The sequence below is a fragment of the Petaurus breviceps genome, unplaced genomic scaffold, assembly GCF_028583685.1.
Source record: "Petaurus breviceps papuanus isolate PSGF00001 unplaced genomic scaffold, PetGlider_PUasm1.0 90701, whole genome shotgun sequence".
Classification (NCBI taxonomy): domain Eukaryota; kingdom Metazoa; phylum Chordata; class Mammalia; order Diprotodontia; family Petauridae; genus Petaurus; species Petaurus breviceps.
In genome coordinates this window covers 120,824-144,834 of record NW_027187316.1, presented here as the reverse complement: position 1 = coordinate 144,834, position 24,011 = coordinate 120,824, and the positions used below count along the sequence as shown (strand labels likewise).

The window sequence follows — 24,011 nt, the reverse complement described above, 5'->3', positions numbered from 1 at the left end:
TGGGTTTTTGGAGTTTACTTTGCTCTTTCATTTGTAAAGTTAGCCAGTAAAGAACTGTTTTGACTTGGGGAAATTCAGGCCCTGATGTTTCTTATTGGTCCAAAGGTTCTAAGTCATTCCTTCCTTTTTTAGGGCCAATATTATCCAAGCATTGTGTTCATCTGGAGAGAGGCAAAAGTTCACTCCTGTGCTTTGGAGAACAAATTGAAATGATAGACTAAGGAAGGGGGTGGACCCTTTTGGTATGGTCGGGAGGGAAATGAGAAATGAGAGGAAGGGGAGAAAGGGGAGGGAAGAGATGGGAGAATAGAGGGGTGAGTGGGAAAGGGCGGAAGCAATGAAAGATGGGTCAGAGAGGCAGAGGGCAGAGAAGATAAAGGAAAATGGATGAAGAAAGAAAAAAAAAACATTGAAACACAACACCTGGGAATGAGAATTAGCTACGGTGGATGCTGCACCACACGGTCTGTTAAATTTAAAAATATATATGCATATACATACATATTTATATGCATATATACACATGTGCATATGTATGTATATACAAATATATGCAAAACCTAAAGTTTTAATAGAGAATTTTTTTTCTTGAAAAGAGTTGGGAGAGGGGAAGATGATGAATGATAGACATGTTACAGGGGGCGGGGCAGGGAGGAGTCGGGGAGAGGCAAAGGTAAATTCTGCCAACTTCCACATTTTGCCCAAGGCTGCCCTGCCTGGATAGAGACCTCTAGTATGTTCACCTCTATTAGCCCCGTTAAGCGGCAAAAGTATTAATTGAATGAATTAAAATACTCCTCCCCCACAGGAGGACTAAAAGTCAGTTCTGAGCTGGCAGCCAGGCTGATTCACCTTACCGACTGACTTGTGATGATGAAGTGCGGGCCAGCATTGCGGAACCCACTTGAATTTCAGAACGAGTTGCGTCTTGAGGCTTCCTTTGCCTCCTCTAACCTACTCACTTCATCCTTTGGAGTCATCCAGCAGCAGCCGGAGCCAACAGAAACTCCGCCAGAAGTTCGAACCCAAGGAGGGAGAGATGCAGCCCCAGCAGCGACCGAATAAAGAAGAGGAGAAAGTATGGACCACCATGCCAAGGTCAGAGAGAAGGTGCTCTTTCTTCTCGACCCAGAGCGGTGGCTCGGGATTCACAGGAACTACGGGACAAGAGGGGATGTGAGCGGTGGAGACCTGAAGAATGGGGGAGAAACTGAACAGGGGCTGCCCTGCCCTGTTCCCCGCTATGAGAGAGAGCCGACCCCAGAGAGCAGTCTAGAAGGCCCATCAGGCCCAGAAGCCAGGAACTGGCCGCCCAAGCCCCCCAGATCTGTGCTCGTGCGGGTCTTGGATTACCAAGTGAAGCAGGAGATTCAGCAGACCGCGTGGCGGAAAGGACAGATGACCCTGAAAACAGAGGAGCGCTCCATGACTTCTACTAGTTTCTGGACCTACAGGGGATAGAAACGACCTGAAAATAGGCCAGGGCGGGGGGTATTAACTCTCCAATGCGCCACGTTGTCCCTTAACTCTGAAAGGAGCGCCAGATGAGACTCCTAAAGTCGCTATTCCTGGGGGAAAAAGAAACCAGGGGAAAAAAGAAACCAGGGGGACCAGGGAAGGCTGAGTGGTGATGATGAAAATCTCCAAGAAAAAAAAGCCGCTTTTGTATTTCGGAAACCAAAAACTTCTCCGACCAAAAGGGCCATTTTACAATTCCGAGACAACACAGCAGGGTGGCGGAAGAGGTTATAGAAATCTTGGTAGTACTGTAATCTAAATGTGCCCTCTCTTTTGTGACTGTGATCCTGGACACTGTGACAGCCTTGGGCAGTTAAATACTACGGAGGAGTTGGAGGAAATAGCTTCCTTTCCGTGCTTAGCGGTAAGTAGAAGTTCTGAAAAAAAGAAAAGGAAGTGTTACTCTTTCTAACTAAACGTTTCCCACTGAGCTCCTGGGCACCTTTGTCTTTCCGAGAAGTTAAGGAAGAAGTTGGAGAGGGTTTCGACTGCACATAGCAGATACAGCTCCGTGCAAAAATGAAGAACTTGGTTGAGAAAGTGCCAAAGAATTTGAGTGGAAGAAGGACAAGTGTCCTCTCACTCTCCAATTTCCTGATACACAAGTTTTCTGTTCCTTTGTTACTTCAGAGTGTTATGAAGAAAGGATAAAACAAACGAGAGAATCATGGTAGACAATCCTTTTCATGAGAACTTCCCCAAAGAATTGTTAGCAACATTTTTTTTTAATAAGGAATTTTTTTTTAATAAGGAATGTGGCAGGCACACATAGGTCCTGGAGATTAAAAAACAAAAATTAAACCAAATTCCCTCAAAGAAACTTACCTTCTATCAAGAGGAGACGATCCATACACACACAAAATAAAAATAAGGTAATTTTGGGGGTGGGTGGATAGGGCGTTAACAGCTGAGAGATCCCATTTAGTCTAGTCAACACTGGAGGAGGTTAAAGGTGGGCCTTCTAGTTCACTCTCTTCCATCCAAAGGATTAGTATGTTGATTTTTAAAACACAGTACAATTACACTTATAAAGGAAATATATTGGAATGTGCAATTTAATAAAATACACGAGTGACATGCTTTTCCTGCTGTTTTTTAAATACAGTTAATAGGCAAAACTGAACTGATGGTGCATTTTTTCCCCTTTTGCTTGATGTTGAAGTGATTGAATTTCATTTGAATAGTTTTTGGTTTTGTATATTGTGTTTATTATAGTGGGTCATTCAATGTCCTATTTATTGACTATTTATTATCATGAATATAATTAGATCTGGTTTTCTGTATACTTAAGAATAACAAAATGTTCTGTAGCTAAAATTGATCTCAATTTAGCCAGCATTTTTTTAAGTGTCTTACTCTGTAGAATATTGTGTTAGGTTCTGGAAGAGGCAAGGAATATAGATGTTCTTATCCTCCTAGCCATTAACTCTCCTGGTGTTAAAATTTTCTCATTTATAACCCAACTAGACTGAACTAGATATGCCAGACATAAAATTTTGTGAGTTAAAAAATTAAATAAACCAAATAGAACCCTAGTTTTAAAAAATAACTGGTTTATATACTTCAAAGTTTGCAAAGTATTTTACATATCCCTTTGAGATAGGTATTATTTCTGTTTTACAGATGAGGGAGCTGAGACACAGAGAGATTGTGCTTACCAATACACACATTGCTAGTACACTGATCTTCCTGACTCCAAATCAGACACTGTCCAGACCTTTGAGGAACTTAATTTCTTTAGGCCTCAGTCTCTTCATTTGTGAAATAAGAGGTTCAGATAATCCTAAATAACTATGAACAATGTTTTATTCTAAATAGTTTATACCCTTTTTGTATCCCTGAATATGTAGAAGTATTGACTGTTGTACTGGAAGGAGCCTTAAAAATCTTCTAATCCAGGCCTCTACAGTCTGGTAAAAGTATGATTACAATCCCATGTTAAAGGTGAGGTAAGAGAGGCCCAGAGAGATTAAATGACGTAAAGCTACACAGCTAGTTAAGTGACTATTTATGAAACATATAATAGACTATGTGTCTGTAGCTAAAGCCTAAACCCAAACACAGTTTGAGGATAATGGGATGGGTTAGTCTAATGTGATAGCATCAAGGTTTAGTGGACAATGCCTAATTTGAAAGCAGAGTACCTGGTTTGAAATCATAACTCTGCCATTTAGTACGTTCCCTAGTGTGATATTGGGCAAATCCCTTCATTTCTCTAGACCTGTTTCCTCCTCCTGTAAAATAAGAGAATTGGATATATGATCTATATTCTATAAGGTTCCTTCTCTAGCTTGAAATCTGTTATTCTTAGATGCTGTGCTATGTTAGTCTAAAATAAACAAACATTAGGTAATCTAACACATCTTTTTATAGGGGTGAAAATTCCTTAACTCCAAAAGAGACATTGTCCACAGCACAGTGTCTGGAACTAGACGGAGCTTCCTATACACAGACTGTGGCAAGCAATCCTCCTGTCACCACACCATGAGTGTTCAGGCACTCATGCAATTCTATCATTTCCTTTTGGCACCCCCTTCTAGTCACTTGAGAGAAGAATTTGGAAGTTGTGCTTCACTGTTTTGAAAACTAGTTATTCCAGTTTACTTTGTGGTTCAGTAGGACAGATGTGTGTGGCCTCTAGCTAAGCTTAATAATCATGCTCAATGATTGCTGGAAGTATAACATATTTCCATGATTTAGGTTTCATTAAGAGGCAAAATTCCAAAGCTGAACTCTCTTTATATATTTGAGTTATTCATTTATGAGTCAGTAGGCTGGGTTTTTAACCAAGGAAATATTAAACACTGAGAAATACAATTTTTCCCATTAATTTGCCTGGTCTGTGTTTTCCATGTGTTTCCTTTTCAATTGGTTGTTAGGTTTTCATTTCAAGCTAATACAGTGAATTAGAAAAGTGCCAACATTTTTCCAGATAAAGAAAATCTAGTAGAGGTATCCTAAAATAATCTAATTAGCTAGCAGTCCCTTGAACAGGAGTCTGCCCTTTCCTCTGGCTAACTGTGGACTCTGGTCTTTCCCTCCTCCTACCACTTTACCCCTTATGTACTTCCCAGTTATTCCTACCACCAGACCTATCCTTGTCTCCCTTTTCACTCATAGCTCCCTTTTCTGTGTGAAAATTAGAATTTAAAGTCTTGGAGAACAGGGATTGATTGTCTTGCTTCCTTGGTATCCCAAGCACATAACCCACTTCCTAGCACATAGTAAGTGCTTAATCAATGTTTTTTCATTCATTCATTTGTCAGAGAAGTCTAAACCCTTCAAATCCGCCAGAAACCAAAGGCCTTTTTTGAGGCTTTGTTGTTGTTCCTTAACCAAAAAAGGTTTTGCATTTAGGTGATTCTGAACTAATGATTCTCCCAAAGGATTTCCAAAACTCTTTCAGGGAATACATGAGGACAAAACTATTTTAATAAAAATATGATGTTTTAATTTTGAATATGGTCAATATTGATATATCTAACCCACATAAACCAAAGTTCTTTGAGGGGAGGTTCCTCAATAAATTTTGATAATTTATTTTAAAGGGCTTCTAAGACCAAGATGTTTGAAAACTGCTGTTCTAAACTATAGGTAAAGAGGTTCCTTAAGTAAGGTCTTCTAAATTTCAATTCTCAAGTTTTTCCAGTTCTAAATCTAAAATGTACCCTGGTTATCTTGTCTATGGAAGCCTTATACTGGTTCTCTCTGGATTGTTCTTTCTAAAGAAATTCTAAAAAAAAAAATTCTATTGTTCAGGTTTTAGCAAGTGAGAAAAAAAAGAAAATTGTTTATTTCATTCTGCCTCCTTTTAATCAGCAAGTATTTAGTATCTATCTGCCTAATTTACCTAGGGCCTCTTAACTAGGTCGGACTAGGCCTAAATATTTCCCTCACATGTGCACTTTGAAAGTTCTTCCTCTGTTATACAAATGAGTTACAAGAGAGCTACATAATTTGGTTGTACTTGTTGCATTCTCAAAACTAGTCTTATTCTGAGAAAATCTTTTTGTTTGGGAAGGGTTTAGCCTATAGCCAGTGGGGAAATTTAAGAGTACCCCTTCTTTTCTCCTTCCTCCCCTACCAGTAATTCAGGGCTGTAGAAGATTGGATAGATTGTATAAATTGTTTTATCCCAAGAGGCAGATTGTTTATTGATCATGGAGGTGGATTTAGAGTCCAGGAAGTCCTGGATTTGGTGACTACTTTGTGATACCCATGGACTTTGTGACCTGGAGCAATAAACTGGACTTTTTGTAAGCTTCACCTATCAAAATGAGGATGATTAATGCCTAATTTATAGGACTGTATGTAAAGCATTTTGTTAAAGTTACGATTATTCTCTACTTTTACTTCGTTTAAATTCCTTAATGGAATCTACGTGGCAGAACATAAATACCCTAAGGGTTGACACTTTTATGTCTTTATCTACTCTGTGCCTTGCACCTGGTAGGCGCCTTAATCAATGTTTGTTGAATTGAATTCCATGTGAACCTTGAGCTAAATACCTGCCAAGCTTCAGAAACCAATTTGTTTTTCTTGAGGTCTGTAGTTAAATAAATGGTGAATCATAGTTGGGTCTGTTATGGTATGGAAGTAGGCAGCATTTTGCCTTAGCAAACTACAAATTAACATTATCTATGTCATATATTTTTATTTATTTTGTTGAACATTTCACATTTACATTATAACCTGGTACTGGCCCCTTGGACCACAGTTGTGACACCTTTAGACCTTTTTGTGGGCCAATGTTTATCTGAACACTAGAGATTTGGAATGTGACTGGAATGTCCCTGTTTTTTTTTTTTTTAAGTCTCTTTCTTTTCCTTATCTTTTGTTTATTGACTTACTGACTTTGGGTTTTATAGGTTCTCTATGATATAATGAGGTATAGTCCTCTTTGAGAACAAGGACAACCATCAACCAACCAATCAAAAGATATAATAAGGATGTATATTTTTAAAAATACCAATGAGACTATAAAGTAAGTGTAAAAATTTTAATAGAATTAGGAGAAGGAAGCGATTAGAAGAGGCATTGTGATAAAGTGGAAATAAAGTGGACTTGGTTTTGTCTCTCAGCTCTACCATTGATTCTGTCCTCTTAGACATATTACTTTACCTCTCTGGGCCTCAGTTTCCTTTGGAGTAAAATAAAGTGAGTCAAACTAGATAACTTGTAAGATCCTTTCCAGCTCTAAATCTAATGTCCATGTAATTTCTTATTAATAAGAGCTGACATTTATTTACTGCCTTATGGTTGGCAAAGCACTTTAGATTTCTGGTTTCTTTTGATCCTCACAACCCTGTAAGGAAGGTGCTCTTATCTCTTTTGCAATTCAGGAAACTGAGGCATTGGATTTAAGCCCAGGTTTCCCTACCACCTAAGCTTGCTTCCTCTCTTAAGAGCTAAGCAAAGAACTGGGGAGATTGGTGAATATTTAAATTACCACTTAGTGAAGAGGTCCATAAAAAGATTGACTACCTCCTAAAGCAAAATAGTCTTAGGAATTCTAAGATAAAGTTACTATTGTAAGGATTATGTCAGTTTAAAGGTGAACATATCTCAGAAATGTTGTTAGTTTATGATTGGCTAAAGCATAGTGCTCCAGAGCTTATAGATGAAGAAATGAAAGCAAAATGCCCCAGACCTTAGCGCTTGTGTCTGGTACCCTGGAGGTGTACTTGTTGACTGATAAAAGCATGGAATGGCATAGACTAAGAAACTCCTGTCAGGGAAAAAGTCGAAAGTTTATTGAAGAAAGAACATTTCCACACAGTCTTCCAAAGGCTGAGTCACATTGTGCTTGAGCCCCACGTGGGCAGTTTGGGGAAAAGAAAATAGGTGGGGTAGTCATTTGAATTTTTAGATAAGAAAACAAATGGTTGTAACCTTTGAACAGCTTGGTATCTTTGTAATTACACTTCAGTGAGCAATGTACAAAGGAACAAAGATCTACTCAGGCAAATTAGTTTTTGTAGAGGGAAAAAGAAATAGTAGATTATTTAGATGACTTTGGAAAGAGGAAGAATTTAAGGAAATCTAAGTTTGGATCAGAAGGATTTAAAATGTAGCCAAAATGATCTCTGATGAAATCTTACATTCAGATACTTGCAAAACAGACAGTGGAAATTAACCTCCAATTCTCAAGACTAAAATTTGAAAACTAGGTTTGATTCCATTTTCTAAACTGTATTTTTTGCCATTTTTGCTATATTCAAGAGAATTCATTATTGGTCATTTGTACAAAAACAAAGACTGAAAACTGGAAACTCCAGTTTGGGGCTTTGTCAGATTCTTCCTCTGACATATTTAGCTCTGGGGCCACCAGCAAGTTATTGTAACTTGTTGAATCTCAGTTTTTTATCTATCAACAGATAATAGTCCTTAAACACCTACTTCCCAGGCTGGTGTGAGAAGCAAATGAGAGGATACACGTAAAGTGTTTTATGCCTGCAGTCATTTTAATTATGATCACCAGGTTATGTCCCTTTAAGAAAAAAAAAAAGAGTGAGTCAAAACATCTGCCTGATAAGCAATCAGTAATTGGGAGGTGGAGGGGCAGAAGCATTTTTGGAGAGACATAGCTTCTGTTTCATCATCCTAATTCCACAGTCTTAGGGGTCAAATGGTACCTGATCAAACTTTAAATTATTTAATAACCCTATAATAATTGTGATGTGTAGAGACACATTAAATTTTGTATATATGGGGAAAAAAGAGAAAGAAATGGATTTTTAAAGTGTCAAAAAAAAAGTAGTTGAGCAACTGATACAATGATGATGATGATGGGGGGTTGGCAATAGGTTATACAGAAACTCTGATCCTTATCACCGACCAGAATGCCTGAGATTCTGTCTGGAAAGAATTCAGTAGGCCCAAGCAGACTTGGAGTCAGAATTGTAAAAGTTTACTGTTATGCTTTACAGCTGGCAAGGTCCTTAGGGGACCTGCAAACTTAAAGAAGACATAGGCATAGTTTTTAAGGAGTTTAGGTAGTAAATTAAGTGTCAATTATGCTAACTAGTTGAGTAAGGGTGGGATTAGGGAGGAGTTAAGGAGTGGTCAGTGCTTAAAGGAACATGCACATTTAATGTCAACTGGCAGGCTTATTGTCCATAATGAGCTGGGAAATAGCCTAAGGGGGGGCTACCTGGAGGTGTGGTTTTAGGCCTGAAATGTCACTAAGTCAGCTAGAGGTCAAGGGCTGACTGAGAAGTGCCTAGTCTGCCACCCATCAGTGTCATGTTTGACAAGATAGATGTTTGGAACCAAGGCTAACAGAGACTCAGTATGTATATAACTGGCTAAGAAGTTAACCTACAGATAGTGCTTTGAAGGATTCATGGTGCAGCTGACTAAGGGGAGATAACATTTGCCTAAGCTAAAATGTGTGTGGATGGTTTGAAGGATTCATAGGTGTAGCTTGTTATTGTTCCAAGGAGAGATAAACAATTCATGAGTTGTTTCAGGACAGAGTGCTAGCAGGGGGAAGGGGAAGAGTTAATGCTCTGAGGCTGGGGAGGGGGAAATATGATTTTACATTTTACAACTGATGTTACAAGTTGATATTACAAATTGAGTTTACAGCCATAGATCCCAAGCATCCCATCAATGAGTTCTGATTACATGACCTATATAGCCAATGCCGAGGATCTGTTTGTTGCTCCCTAAAGAGTTAACCTTTGAAAAGAGAGGTGCATATTCTCTTTTTTTTTCTCTCCTTTTCCATTTTCTCTCCCTCCTCCTTCCTTCCCTCTCTCCCTTTCTTTCATTCCCTCTCTCTCCCTTTCCCTTTTTGTCTCTCTGCCTCTTTGCTCTCCTTCCCTTTCTTTCCTTTTTGCAGTTTTAATTAAATGAATTGGGAAGTCAAGAAAGATAATTTTATTTTTGCTTATTTGATATTATTTAGAAAGTTTTCCTGGATTATTTTGGATTTGGAGTAATTTATGAGAAGAGAGAACAAGTTCTTAGTTGGAAGGAGATAGAAATTTGTGACATCATAAATGATTACAATGCACCTCTTGTATGTAGTAATAATAATTGCTGGTGTTTATGCAGTTAGTAAGTTTTGCATATCAAGATAATACCTTCAGCACAAAGACTGTTTTTGATAGTCTTTATCCTTCGATGCTTTGCTTATAGGACTAAGGCCAGTGAGCTGCGCCTAATGGTGGAACCCACATTTGAAAGTGAATTTTCTTCAGCAGTGTACCTGGGCAGTCTACCAAGGGCAGACTGTAGTGGGGTTATCTTTGTGCTAACCACTTAAGGGGCTGATTTCAGGAAGCTCTCCTGATGTTTGGGAGTAGCTTGAAATTTCTGTCTTTGAAGCAAATAAAATATGAAGCAATAAGTGACTTCTTGACCAGGTGTATCGAATGCCCTGGGCATCAGCACTTACTGCTTTGACTTTTTTTCTTCAACCCTGAAGACAAGGGAATCAGAAAAATGCTGAACTACAACTAGAATGGGGTGACTAGTTGCAAAATTTCTGCTGGTAGTCCAAAAGGATTTCTTTGTTTAGACCAGAATGAAACCTTAGGCAAATGAGATTAAGAGGTTGGGGCAGTCATCTGACCTACCTCAGGTGGGTGGCAAAGCTTGCAAAGAAAAAGGGAAATCAGTGCTAGAGAAGGAAAAAAAAGAAACATAGACAAGGTGAAGGAGCTCAAGAAATGCTTCTAGGCATATGGCAGAGCACAGATCTTGTGGGGCATTGGCTTTGATGTGAATCCAATGTCTGGGGTGAGATCCAGATCTGTGTTAGAAACTCCAGGAGGTGGATGGAAGAAGAATTTCTGAAGGAGGCTGGTAAAAAACAGGAACAGTTCCGTTTTGGCTAGGGACATCCCTGCACACATTCTCTGACCTGCAAGGACAAATGTGGGGATAGGCTTATAGCAAGAATAGCGTGTATTTTAAAAGTGAAAACAGAATAAAATAACATATAAGGTTTCCTGTATAACATGACCTTAAGGGGGACCTTTATTTATCCTGAGCCTCATTTTCCCATATGTAAATTCTCCAGAGGGATGGTCCTACCTCTGTGAGGATACTGTGATGCCTAAGAAAGAGGGGCAGTCACTGTCAGTATAAAAGTAAATAGGTTTTATAGTGGGGGACTTACTCACAAGATCTGATCCTTGACAGCAGAAGGACGGTGGTAGATCCCTGTGCCACACTTAGGTCAGACCAGAAATTATATAGAAACAAAACAAAGGAGGCTTAGTGCCCAGAAATAGCCCATGGTTACATAGGTGAGTACATGTAAATTTTCCCATGGGAGCTATTTTACTGTTTGTAGTAACTGTGATGCCATATGTCATGCTTTTAGGTTTTTATTCCTATCATATAGTATTTTATGTAAATATCTGCTTATTTCTGTGTGAAAAAGTATAGCTTAGACGCCATTTCCTACATGAGGCCTGTTTTGATTCTCCTTCTTAGTAACACTCTTTCCCTTTTGAAATTACTTTTACTGCTTTTTTTTTTAATATGCTTTGTCTTTTTTTTTTACTTTTGCCCAGGCTGAATCCTCACCAACCTCTACCTCTCCCCTTTCTTCCCTTACTATGCATACTCCTTGAGAGTAGGGATTTGTTGTTGCTGCTGCTGTTGTTTAGTAGTTTCAATCCTATCCAACTCTTCATGAGCCCATTTGGGGTTTTCTTGGAAGAGATACTATAATGGTTTGTCATTTCTTTCTTCAGCTCATTTCATATGTGAGGAAACAGGCAGTGTTGAATGACTTGCCTAGAGGCACACAGTTAGGAAGTATCTGAGGTTAGATTTGAACTCATGAAGATGAGTCTTCCTGACTCCAGGCCTGGCATCCTTACCTGTGCCATCTAGCTGATGGTCTTGGAATTACTTCAATTTTTTGTCTCTATCCCTACTTTATAGGCTAGAACTTTTTTTTTTCCTTTGGTGGGGGGAGGGGATGTGATTTCACTAATTTGGGAGAACTTCCAAAGTGAAAGCTCTGTCCCCCATGTAGAGCTACTTCTGTATTACTTAAAAACTTTTAGGGTCCTCGGACATTGAAGAGCTAAGTGATATAATGAGTTTAGTTTGGGACATGATGAGTTAGGACAGTTTGGTACTTGGAAAGTCTGGAAAAACAACTTTATTTTCATAAAAACTGCTAAAATCAGCATATACATATACAGTTTGTTGGGATTTGAGCAGTCTAGGGGTAGAAAATGATCTGTGGTCAGAATATTGAGGTTTAAATCACCCTTTAAATGATATCGGGTGATACTTCATTTGTATGTGATCAGTTTGATGCTTTAAAAGGGCAGAGGAAAAAAAAAACTTATTAAAAAAACCTGATAAAATGGGACCCAGTTTTCAAGGACACAAACTGATGTAGGACCAGTTATAGAACTGATTAATGTCTGGAACTTGGGGGTACTATAGTCCTTAAGATTATTTGCCTGTGTTTCAAGACTGAGGGGGTAAAATTTTTAAAAAAATCATTATTATTTGAAAATTAAGGGATGATTAAATGGTGACTTGGTTTCACATATGAGATATTTAGTGAGTTTTTACTTCCTAAATGAAAGATTAGTTACTGAGTACCAAGAAGTTATGATTTAAATAACTGAAAATGAATAGTGAGATTATTGGGTCATATAAGTGACGAGATGGGGGACTAGACATTTTTTCTGATCTCCAAGACTTCTCAAACCTCTTCAAAACAGAAATTATGCACCAAAGACAAAATAGCCTTTTCTGTTTCCATGATTTAGGACACCCAGAATCCCCAAATCCATGATTTAGGACCCTCATAAAAAAGGTTAAAAAATTCCCCCAAACTCAGGAATTGATTCTGGATGACCCTGAGCTCATTCATCACCCCTTCCACACCTCCTGTGCTATTGGCTGTGAGGCTGTGTTAGCACACTCAAGAGTACAATGCAGGTTTACATCAAAAAGTACCTTGGTTACTCCTTCCCTCTTTCCAGTGCTCTAGATCCTGACTCCAAGCTGTGGAAGTTTTCTCTGACCTCAATAATCAGCTTGACTAGGCTGTTCGGGAGCAAAAGCCAAATGAGACTGCAACCCAAGAAACACAAGTGCTAGGGAGAGCAGGCTCTACTTTCATCCAATCCATCCAGAAAACTAAGGGAGAGATGTAGTGGGACACATCACTAGGATAGTACATTGTATGTGTGTAGGAAGCTGTGTAATACTATAGAAGCCTAAGCGAAGATCACAGCATCCAGCTGGTGCCAGTTCTGAAAACCTGAAAGTCCCTTGGGAGCAGAAATCTAGGTTGGTGAATCATGAAATATTCATCATAGGAGGAGACTGAGGTACTTTGAGATCTAGCCCCAAAACCACAGAGAGGGGGAAGTCAGGAAAGGAGCAATAAGGAAAATAAAAGGGGAAAAATATTGGAAAGTACCAAAAATTTCAGAAAGAAAAAAAAGCAAAGACTTTGAACATAAACAGATAAACCAACAGGAAAAACAGTAATAGGAAGACATATGGTAGATCTAGTAAACAACTTCAGGCATCTATGCCTACAAAATGATGGAAAGCTCCCCAACGCTTGGTGAGACAGAGGATCCTGTGGAATTTGAGGAGAATATGAAACTACAACACATTTTTCCTGAATGATTTAAAAGAGAAATTAGAATTGGGAGAGCAGAATTATGTCCTGCACAGTAAAAAATAATAAACAGAATAGAAAAACTTAAATCTGCAAAGACAAGTCTCACCAAAGACAGAAAAGAGAGAATAATATATCAGGAATGCAGATATACAGAAGGCTAGAAAAATAGAAACCTAGAGACAGCCTAGAAGAAGAGAAGCAAATGACAATAACATTAAAAGAAAATATGTTCACTATGCAAGGAAAACATCTTGAATTCAAATACAAGATGTGCCAAGACACCCTAAGAATCATAGTTCTCCCAGAACATGACAGGACAACAAACCTTAACACCATAATGAAGGAAATAATTGAAGAGAAAGTACCAAGAATATAAAATGAAATCCCAATGAAAAAAATTCAGTGATCACCTCCAGGGGAAAACAAACAAAACAAAAATTCAAGGCTTCAAACTTCAAGACATATAAGGGTTAAATTTAAAAATCCAATTCAGAAACAACAAGGTCTTCAAGCCATTGGGAGAAAGACCTCAAAATAAAAAGAAAAGAACTTTCCAAGAGTGCAAGACTATATTGCACCCACTAGAAAAAGGAGAAAATGGAAAAATGTGTGCCAAAGAGTAATGGAATTCAGGATGACCAATTCTGCAAATCTGAGTTTCACCATATAGGATGAAAGATGAATTTTCAGTAATAAAGAAGAGCTTGAAATATTTTTAGAAAGAAAATAAGAACCAAAGAGATTATTTGCCTTCTTAAACCCTAAAAACAACAGAAATGCAGAAGTGAATAAATGTGGTAGGCAAAGACAGTAATGGGCATCTAGGTGGAGCAGTGGGTAGAGTGCTGGGTGTGGAGTCGAGACATCTTCCTGAGTTCTAATCTAGCCTCAGATACTTACTAACTGTGTGACACTGGGCAAGTGACTTTACCCTGTTTGCCTCAATGTCCTCGTCTATAAAATGAGCATTCCAAAATCTTTGCCAATAAAACACCAAATGGAGTCATAGAGAGTCGGATAGGACTGAACAACAACAAAGACAGTAACAGCAACAGAGGGACCAATAGGATACTTCTTTCTAAAAGCTAAGCACAAAGAATCTGGAGAAGCAGAAATCTGGTAGAGGTAACAGTGAATAGTCAGACAACAGGTATTTGGGACAGAACCTGCCAACACTGCTTTTATGAGACTATATTACAACATAGGAGGGTACATAAAATGTAGGAAGGGGAGTATTGGGATAGAAAGGAGTCCATGGGACAAGAAAGAACACTGGGGTCAAATTAAGAGCTGGCACTGAGGGGAAGGTGACCTTTGTGGTCTTAGAGAAGAGCCTAGAGGAGAGGAGGGGAGGAGGAGAAGGGAGAGATTAAAAAGGAGGGGAAAGGAAGGAGGCTTCTTTTTGGAGGTGTGAGGGAGTTCCGTTGACAAATAATCTTATGAGAGAAGAGAAAAGGGAAGTGAAAGGAGATGAGGACCTTACACTGAATGGGGTCTTAGGGATTTGGTACTTGAAAAATCTATTTGCATTGGGGAGTAGGAGGTAGGTTGGATGAGGGAGTTTGATTATCCAGGGGCAGCTGGTACCTGAAGGAGTAGGAAAGCATGGACTCAGGAAGGAGATTTTCAGTAAAATATAGGAAGGAAGGTCAGCAAGAGAAAATAAAGATTAGTGGTAGACTGTATAATTTGGGCCCCAGCAGGGCACAGGGTTAAGTGGCACAATGTAGAGAGTGCCAGGACTGGAGTCAGAAAGACCTGAGTTTAAATCTGACCTCAGACACTTACTAGCTGTGTGATCCTGGGCAAGACATTGAACTTTGGTTAGCCTCAGTTTCCTCATTTGTAAAATGGAGATAATAGCACCTACCTCCCAGGGTTGTCATGAAGATCAAATGAGAAAATAATTGTAAAGTTCTTAGCATGGTGCCTGGCACATAATAAGCATTATGTAAACATTTGCTGCTATTATAATTATTATAATTAAAAAGAACAACTGACATTGCTCTAGAAATGATGTACAGTGGAAAAGATTAATCCATGGGATAAGATCTACAAGGCAGTGGCAGAAAATGCCTAGAATGGATACTTGGGAAACTGATGGCATGAAGAATATAGATAAATTGAGAGAGACCAGACAGTTATAGGAGACATGAATCAGAGAACGGGGGTCTAGAGTAAGCAGAAAGAGAAAATGAATGATGAGGAGAGTGAGAAAAATCCGTTTTGGAAAGGGGCACCAAAAAAAAAAATTGAAAAACTAAAGAACAGAACTAGTTGAAGGGGAGGAGATGAAGGGGGGATAAAAAGTGAGAAAAGGAGATCAGAGGAGACTGGGAAGAGAGCCAGTGGGACTAGGACCACTTTAAAAAAAGATTAAAGAAAAGTAATTAAAAGAATACAATACTCTGTTTACAATAGAAGAGGGAACTTGAAACTGAAAAGTTTTTGTAATACATAATACTTAAAACATAAGATAAGAAGGAAAGTAGGCAAATGAGGGAAAAAATACATCAAAATTATCCAAGGGGTTGGCATCTGAGATATAAGAAATACATACACATATGTGTGTGTCACATGTACACATATACATACACAATATACTATTTAAATAATATCTATATACCACTAAATTATACACAGAGTCAATCCTCAACTTTCTCAGGTATAACATTCTAAGAAAATAGTACAAAAGTACTATAATACTATGGGACTATAATGTGCATTTATGTTGATACACAGTACCTGTGGGAAACAGATTCCTACAACCACCCAAACCTGTAATTTTTCACTATAGATTGTGTATGTTAGCTGTTATACATGTTTCTGTACACGATTCTTTATAACAAGACACGGATTCTGATAACATGTACTTTTCCTAACATAGCAACCATGAAATAACCCATAAAATGCAATACACAAAATTAAATTGGTAACATGCAAAACTTTTTTTTCACTTAGTAATTTCCTAGAATTCTGTGACCTTTTATGCTAACATCTCAATTAAAAAGAAAAAAAAAATGATTACTATTGCTTCTTGGTACAGGGAGAGAGACACTGAGACCTAATTGGATGACACAATCCTGATGAATGAACTGGTTAGACTTGTTTCCCTTGCACAGTCAATGAGCTATTTTTTTTTTCCTGTGGGCTCTTTTTGTTACAATTTGATTGGATGACATAGCATCCTGGTGAGTGAATAAGCTGTTTGGCTTTATCTATATGGCCCAGAGTGTTGGATGAATTCCATGAATAATAATAATAACTTTTATATAACACTTACTATGTGCTATTATGCTACGCACTTTGCAACTATTATCTCATTTAATCCTTCTAGAATGTAGTTATTATCCTCATTTTACAGATGAGGAAATTTAGGCAAATGGCAGTTAAGTGATTTGCCCAGGGTCACATAGTAGTGTCTAAGGACAGATTTGAACTCAAGTCTTCCTGACCCTATCCACTTTGACAGTTAGCCCTGCTCCATAGTAGGGCCCCTCTCCCATCACTTTTCCAAATACTTTTTGGGGATGATTCTAGGTTAAAAGAACTTGTAGTCCTTTGTCCTTCTAAGACTAGAAGAGAAGAGTATTTGCCCAGCTGGAGAGTGCTAGGGATCAGCAGAGGGGCAGTTAGTAGAGAAATGGCTTTATGTGGTACAGCTGTTCCTGAGAATTTCACTGTAACTTGGGGATGTTGGTCCTTCTTTGGGAACCTGATATTGTTTGGGCAGTATGGAGTGAGTGAGCTAGCCCAGATACTAAGTAGGTGTCCAAATTCTCTTTGTGAGAGGCATGGAGTCATACAGTGTGGGTAAAGACACTAGCATTGGATAGAAGGTTGGTTTATCTCTTCAGTTCTTAGGATTCCTTTTATTATAGATACCATGTGACAAATGTGGTACATTTGTTTCTTGAACTTCACAGTTAAAATAAATTATTTGTTCATTATACACTTCCAAACATGATAGGCATAACAGGAGCAACTTGGTATAATGAATAGTGTGCTGGGCTTGGAGTCAAGAATATTCTGGTCCAAATCCTACCTCAGATGCTTGTGGCTCCGGGCAAATCATGGAGTTATTTATGGTAGTCAAATTAGATAAAGTTATGTAAGATACTTTTGTAAATTTCAAAGTGATTTTTTTTCAGCTAATACCTTTTTTTCTTAAAAAAGTTATTTTAAAATTAATAAAAACCTGTTTCCTTTTCCCTTAATTCTCCCATTGAAATGATGTAATATCTTTTTTGCCATCCAGGAATCACCAAGGGAAGTAGGAAGACAAACAAGGCTTCTTCACCCCTGCTTCCAGACTCTAAATCCTGACCTCTTTCATGTGTGGGACTCATTGCTATAGCCAACACTCTTTTCTAAGAATGGGAACTGGGAGCAAACTGTGTTACTACCATTCATCAAATTGTTCTGGGCTGTGCCTGATTTCACAGCTGTATCATAATTTACTCTTCCTGTTACATCCAGCAATACAAGTCTGACCTCGATCTACACAGCCACCTGTGAACATTTCCGCACACCCCAGTGAAGACAAGTGTCTACATTCACCATTGGCCTCTAGCATCCAGTGGCCCCTGTGTATGCTTATTCCACTAAGTCTTGCCCCACCTTCACCACGTGAAATAATGCACTCTCCACTGATGCACTCCTGCTCTGGTTACTGCTCTGAAGAAGAGTAGAGCGACACAGAGGACATAGGTTCTACTCCTGGCTCTTTTATGTGATCAAATGACAGCTAATTGCTGCAGCTAACAAACTCCCATCCACCAGTGCCCTTCTTGTTTTCTAGCACCCTAACTCTTTTAGAAGAAATTCCCATGCCAATAGTGTCCTTTCAACTCGACTATTCATGGAAACATCCAAGGAGAGCCTTTTGGATCTTTGTCTACCTCCCAGCCTTGTAGTTTCCCATCTCCTTATATCTACTTGTTAGCTAAATTGTCTATGGATCCCAATTAGAAATCTTCTCATTCTAAAGTCTCCATTTATTCGTGTTTTAGATATTTATTTCAGTCAGAGACTGACCTATACACATTCTCCAACCTAGAGTAGAGAATGAAAATATTTCTAATCATCACCATCTCTGAAACTTCCAAGTGGGTAATAATTTTTTTTTCCTTTGAAAGTAGATATTTTCCCTTCATTACAGGAATGCGGAACAACGATGGGTGTTTTGTCAAAAGCTGGTGTCTTAGTTTTGTTAAAAAAAATGACCCTTTAAAACCTTTTTGTTACAAGGGAAGACTCGCTGAGTAGAAGAGGGGAAAGGAACTATTTGGAAATGAACGTGATGTAAAAGCAAAAAGAATCAACCAAAAATAATTAAAACTGTGTGTCTTGGCACTGACCAGACCTTGCCTCTAGATATGCATGAATTTGTAACAGATCAGGTTATTTCCACAAATTCCTTTGATGATACCCATTTGGCAGGATTTTCCAGGATTTCAGGTTGCTGATATTCCTTTAAGCCCAGAGCACAATTCTTGACTCATAGTACTGCTTAATAAATGCTTGTTTCCCATCCCCCCTTCACTTCCACCAAACAAATGCAAAATTGCCCTCTGGGGTTATCTGATTCTGATGTCATTGACGTTTTAGGTATCTACCCCATAGCCCAGACTCCTCTAGTTATCATTTCGGTTTAGACCCCAAGTCTTAGTTTAGGCTGCTACTAAGAAGAAGCATTTTATTGTTCAGTGAATTTATCCATGGCAGTTAACAGAGGAGACTAATCTCATGGATAAATAAATTCTGTATGGAAAATCAGAGATAAGAATTCTGTCTGGTCAGATTAAAAAGACATGTGATTAAGACTGAACAACCCTCACCCCCAATTGCCTTGCCTTTCCCCCCTCAAAAAAAAGAAAAAGACTGACCAACCCCATCCTAGCTCCCTTCCCAGCCTTAGAAAGAATATTTATCTTAATTCAGTATGCGATAAGCTAAATAGGACTATTTATTCAGAAAGATGGAACAGAAAGTAAGAAATCTGAGAATTTAGAGTTTCCAGTTCCAACAGGTGTGGTGTGAAATTAGTTTGGTAAGATTGTTCTTTGAGGCAACTTCATTCCTGATTTATTTGCACTGTGATGGTGCTATTTACTGAGAATAGATTTAACTACCATTTTTGGTGACCAACTATTTTTCATTCTGAAGTTAACTTTGCAAAGCTTGCTGCCTCAGGTCAACCTTTTAAAACATTTTCAATTGAGGGAAGATTCTGGAACATAGCAAAGCTGCCCAGCTGTGAGAGAATGGAGGAAGGAACTCCTCTGGAGTCATAGGCAAGTGTAGTTCATTTCATTAAGGTGTAAAGTGTGCATCCAGGGAATTGTTTTTTTAAATGGAACATTTATTAACTACTGAAACATAAAGGACGTTTTTATTTATTTACAACTAAACTTATTTTTTTAATTAACTAAAAATTTTTTTTAAGAGAGACAAAATTATCCATTTTTAAAGATTTAAGTGCCTGAAAGGTCTATGCTTCCAGTACTTTATTGGTAGTGATGGGGCCTGGGAAGTCTACCTTCAGATATCTTCGTATTTTAACTTATTTGCCAACCAGGAGCTAAACTTGTGGTTTTTATGTGACTGAAGGAATATAAATGCTGCTAGCATATCTAAGAGTCAGTGCCTGGGGGCACAGCCTTGGTTGCCCTGCCCTTGTTGCTGCTCTTAGTAATGGTAGAAAAAGCACAGGCTATAGTTAGGAGACTTGGGTTTCACTCCTGCCTATGCCACTTATTTGCTATTTGACCTTGTGGCAAGTCATTTACTGTAAGCCCCAGTTGCCTCATCTAAAAACCATTAATGATAATAACTACTCTAGTTTATCTTATACATTTATTTTGTGGGATCAAATGAAATAAAATATGTAAAGTGTTTTGTAACAAAATATTATGTAAATGGACTTGGCTGTAATTATAAATCTCTAATTCTATGTACTGTGTTCTCCCAAACCTATTTCAAAAAATCCTTCTGTGTATTATATTAATTCTGTGAAGTGTGTGAGGCAAAATATCTCTTGATTCTTAAGAACAGTATTTGGGAGGAATTTAGAAAAGTGGCTAGAGTGGCCTGAAAGTGACCTATTTCCTTTTTTTCCCTTCTCTTTTCTATACTCCCTGCTATGGCTTCTGACCTCATCATCCAATTGAAACTGCTCTCTGCAAAGTTATCAATGACTTATTAATTGTCAAACACAGTGGCCATTTCTTGGTCCTCCTCCTTCCTTGACTTCTTTGCAGTATTTGATACAATTGGTAACCTCCTGGATACTCTCCCATCTTGGGATTTTCATAACACTACTCTTTCCTCTTTCCCTTGCTATTTGTTTAATCATTCCTTAGTCTCTTTTACTGTTCATTCATGTCAGGTGTATTAACTATAAATATTTCTCCCGCCTCAATCTCCCCTGCCTGGCATGTGTCTGTCTTCGGCAGTCTTCTCTTTTTGTCCTGTATGTACTATTTTATTTGATGATCTCATCACCTCCCATGGGCTGGATTATTTATGCAGGTGATTCCCAGATCAATATATGAAGATCTAATCTCTTTCTTGGACTACAGTGCCACATCAACAACCTTTTAAATTTCTCTAATTGGATGTCCTGTTGATATCGCAAACTCAACATGTCCAAGCCTAATTGACTCTTACAACAACATTCCATCTCATTTCCTGATCCCTTTTCAGTGACTGTTCCCTGTCCCTGGAATGCTCTCTCCTCAACTTTGCCTCCGTTTCCCTCTCTTCGCTTACTACACAGCACAAACTCTTCTTTTTGTAGGCCTTTTCCTCTGATATTGCCTTTTATCTATTTTTCATTCTGAAAATGAGCCTCTTGAGGACAAGGTCTTTCTTTGTGTTCTGTTCCTGACACCAAGTAAGGGTTTAATAAATTCTTGTTGATTGATTGAGACTAAAAGAAGATGAAGGACGATGGCTTTTCTGCTAGGTCCAAGATAAAGCAAATGTTTAAATCAGTGCAATTTAGAACAGTTAAATAGAAAATAGGCAACTCATTTTGTCCACAAATGTTTATATTTCCTTTAACCTTTGCTCTAACGACAATTGAAGAAAAAAAAAAGTGATCATAATTGTGCAGTTTTATCACTAAAGAATTGTATTCATAATTGTATGTGGCAAATTCCACACACAAATGAGAGACTGACCAATTTATATTCCTGTTTTTTTTTTGTTATTTATACCTGAAGAAAGCCTATACATATTATACTTTTTTAACCCTAAACTAAACCCCAAAGAGGTTGTAAATTTGTGACCATTCACCTGGTAGCAACAGATAGAAGGAATTGTGTCTAAGAGAAAGTAATCCATATCCTTAGGGGTAGGCTTCTGATCCCACTTAGCCTATTTTGTGAAAGTACTATCACTGATTCTAAAAATAAATCTGAAGAATAAAACCTCAATTAGCATGTTTAACTATGAGTATTTCCATTTGAGCATGATAATCATTAAATATCAAATTCATCCAAAGTCTGAATTAATCGAACAGACTGCTTTGCTTTAAAAATGACTTTTTCTTTGTCAGCAACTCCAGAGAACGGAAAAGACTGAAAGTGGGACTTCCCCTTATTTTGGGACATACTCCATACAGGAGGAAAACAGATATCCTGAGATCATAAATTCCAAATGGACCCTGCTTTGTCTTTGCTTTCTGAATAAAACTTGGAGAATACCTCTTCCTATGTCAACAAAGTCAGATGGGGCTTACTTTATGACCATTAAGGATGAGACCCTTAATTCGAGGCATTAACTTGAGTATTGGGACTTTTTCTTATCTTAATATTTTTTGGACATATACTATGTTATGGAATGTTAATGGTAAAGAAAACACAGATATCCTGAGTCATAATTTCAACTGACACTTTGTCAACTCTCTTATTTTATTGTATTTACCATCTATTCAATTAAGAGAATTCCTTTCTCATACAATGATTAAACATTCACAGAGATCATAAGTTTGTGTGACAGCCACCCTGAATTGGTATGGTTCTAAAACGTATTTAAGCTTTCTCATCCTTTTGTTCAGGCAGTCAGAACTTAGCTTCTGGCTCCATTATCATGTAACAGCTAACTTTAAGAGAATAAAATGAAATAACTGTATATCACCAAGCCTGTCTGCCTCCTTTAACCAAACTTTTCAGGTTAACAAGAGACAAACATCACATTGTTCTCATGACATAGCAAATACACTCAGAAGTGTTTAAAACACCTGAAGGGTCAAAGCCATGACTCCTCTCAGCTATTGCATTGTGTTCCCTAACTCATGTGCCTGGGTGAATCTATGCTTTGTCTTTTCTGCTGCTAGCCATGTGGGAAGGAAGAAGAAAGGAAGAGGGGCTGAGAATTCTGCCAAGAATTGTGGACCGAGGAAGCCTAGAATGTGGTTTGCAATGTTGATTTTTTTCCATGTTCACTTCCTCTTTTCTGACTAGTGAAGGCTAATTATGATTTGGTGGAATTGCAGCTTTTGATTTTCCCAGGGATCTTTTTGTCCCTCAGTTTCCTCATTTAGAAAGTTAGGGGGTTGACCTAGATCAAGAGTTCTTAACCTGGGATTTGTGAACTTCTAAAAATATATATTTTGATAAATATATTTAAGTATGATCCTAAGGTATCCATAAACTTCATTAGACAGCTGAAAGCATCCATGATATACAAAAAGTTTAAAGACCCTGTCCTAGGTGATTTCTAAAGAGTTCCCATTTCAAAAACAAAGATATCTAAGTAGTCTAATGGAAATCCAAAACTGTGAGGCATTAAGAAAAGCAACTTCGTTCTTGTGAGAGGAGTAAGGCAATGGTTGGTAACATGAACTATGACTCTTAAGAGGGAGAAGATTTCAATAGGATAAGGTAAGATTTACACAGGTAAAGTTATGATGAACAATAAGATTTAGTTATAGAAATAAATAAATTTCTGACAAGGGAAAGAAAAGGTTTTCCTGATAAAATGTCTTTTTCAGGTATAGAAAAAGAAAATAAATATTAAATCATGAAGAACCTAGGATTAACCCTAGGTGTAGGCAGGAGTTGGCCTCCACCTACCCAGACTTACTTGACATTTCCTTTGCTAAATGTGACTTGGCCATCTATCCACTTAGCACTGTGTCCCCTGCATGTTGTTCCTTAATATCTAGTTGTTCCTTAATATCAAAGATAGAAGAAGCAAAAGGTCAAGAGAATATGACAAACTGTTTACTTTGCAATATTGCTAGCACCAACTTCAACTTGATTATGGAGTTACTGAGTAAGGAAGTTGATTCACTGAAGACCACTTACTCTATTCCAATCAGTACCAATCAATTTGATGTGATTATAAGTTCTATATATTTGGTCCTAGAGCTGTGAGCTGCAGATGGTAAAATCACTTGTGTAGTCACGGGAAACTAGTTGGAGGTCCTCCACCCTTATTTTTCCTTGTCATGGTGACCAAGCCCAGTGTGACTGAAGTGACTCAACTATATAGAAAGTCCTCCAAAATTGCTTTTGTACCTCTGGACCATTTTCTCTTATCCAACATGAGCAGGTGACCATCTTATGATTACCCAATTAGTGGAAATATTCCTTGTTTTACCCAACTCATGATTCTGCTGATATATTGCTTTGCTTATTTTAGTCTATGTGTCTTATGTCAACGAATGAAATTATCCTGTATCTGGTATACTTGCTCTTGAATGTTTGCATATCGAGCCCTCTAAAAGTAGGACCCTAGAAAGAGGGGGCATCTCAGATCTTGAGGAAGATCTGAAGTCCATTACATTAGAGGGGACCATGACCATTGGCTCAGAGCTCTGCCTCATTTGCTTTTTACTGTAGGTTGGCTAATTTTTATC

The 24,011-nt window shown here is 38.1% G+C and overlaps 1 protein-coding gene and 1 long non-coding RNA gene across 2 annotated transcripts in view; one reads left to right on the top strand and one right to left on the bottom strand.

Annotated features, from left to right (window-relative positions):
* Positions 1 to 1,468: 1,468 nt before the first annotated feature.
* On the top strand, positions 1,469 to 22,279 carry LOC138144506 (uncharacterized). Its single transcript, XR_011163973.1, has 2 exons — positions 1,469 to 2,390; positions 17,400 to 22,279. It is a non-coding gene; the product is annotated as an uncharacterized lncRNA (long non-coding RNA).
* The window catches only part of LOC138144505 (cytochrome P450 2K6-like), a 28,699-nt gene continuing 14,016 nt past the window's right edge, over positions 9,329 to 24,011 (bottom strand). The window contains exon 9 of the mRNA XM_069065774.1: positions 9,329 to 10,390. Coding sequence (XP_068921875.1) covers positions 10,203 to 10,390 — 188 coding nt within the window. The 3' untranslated portion in view covers positions 9,329 to 10,202. The remainder of the gene's footprint in view (positions 10,391 to 24,011) is intronic.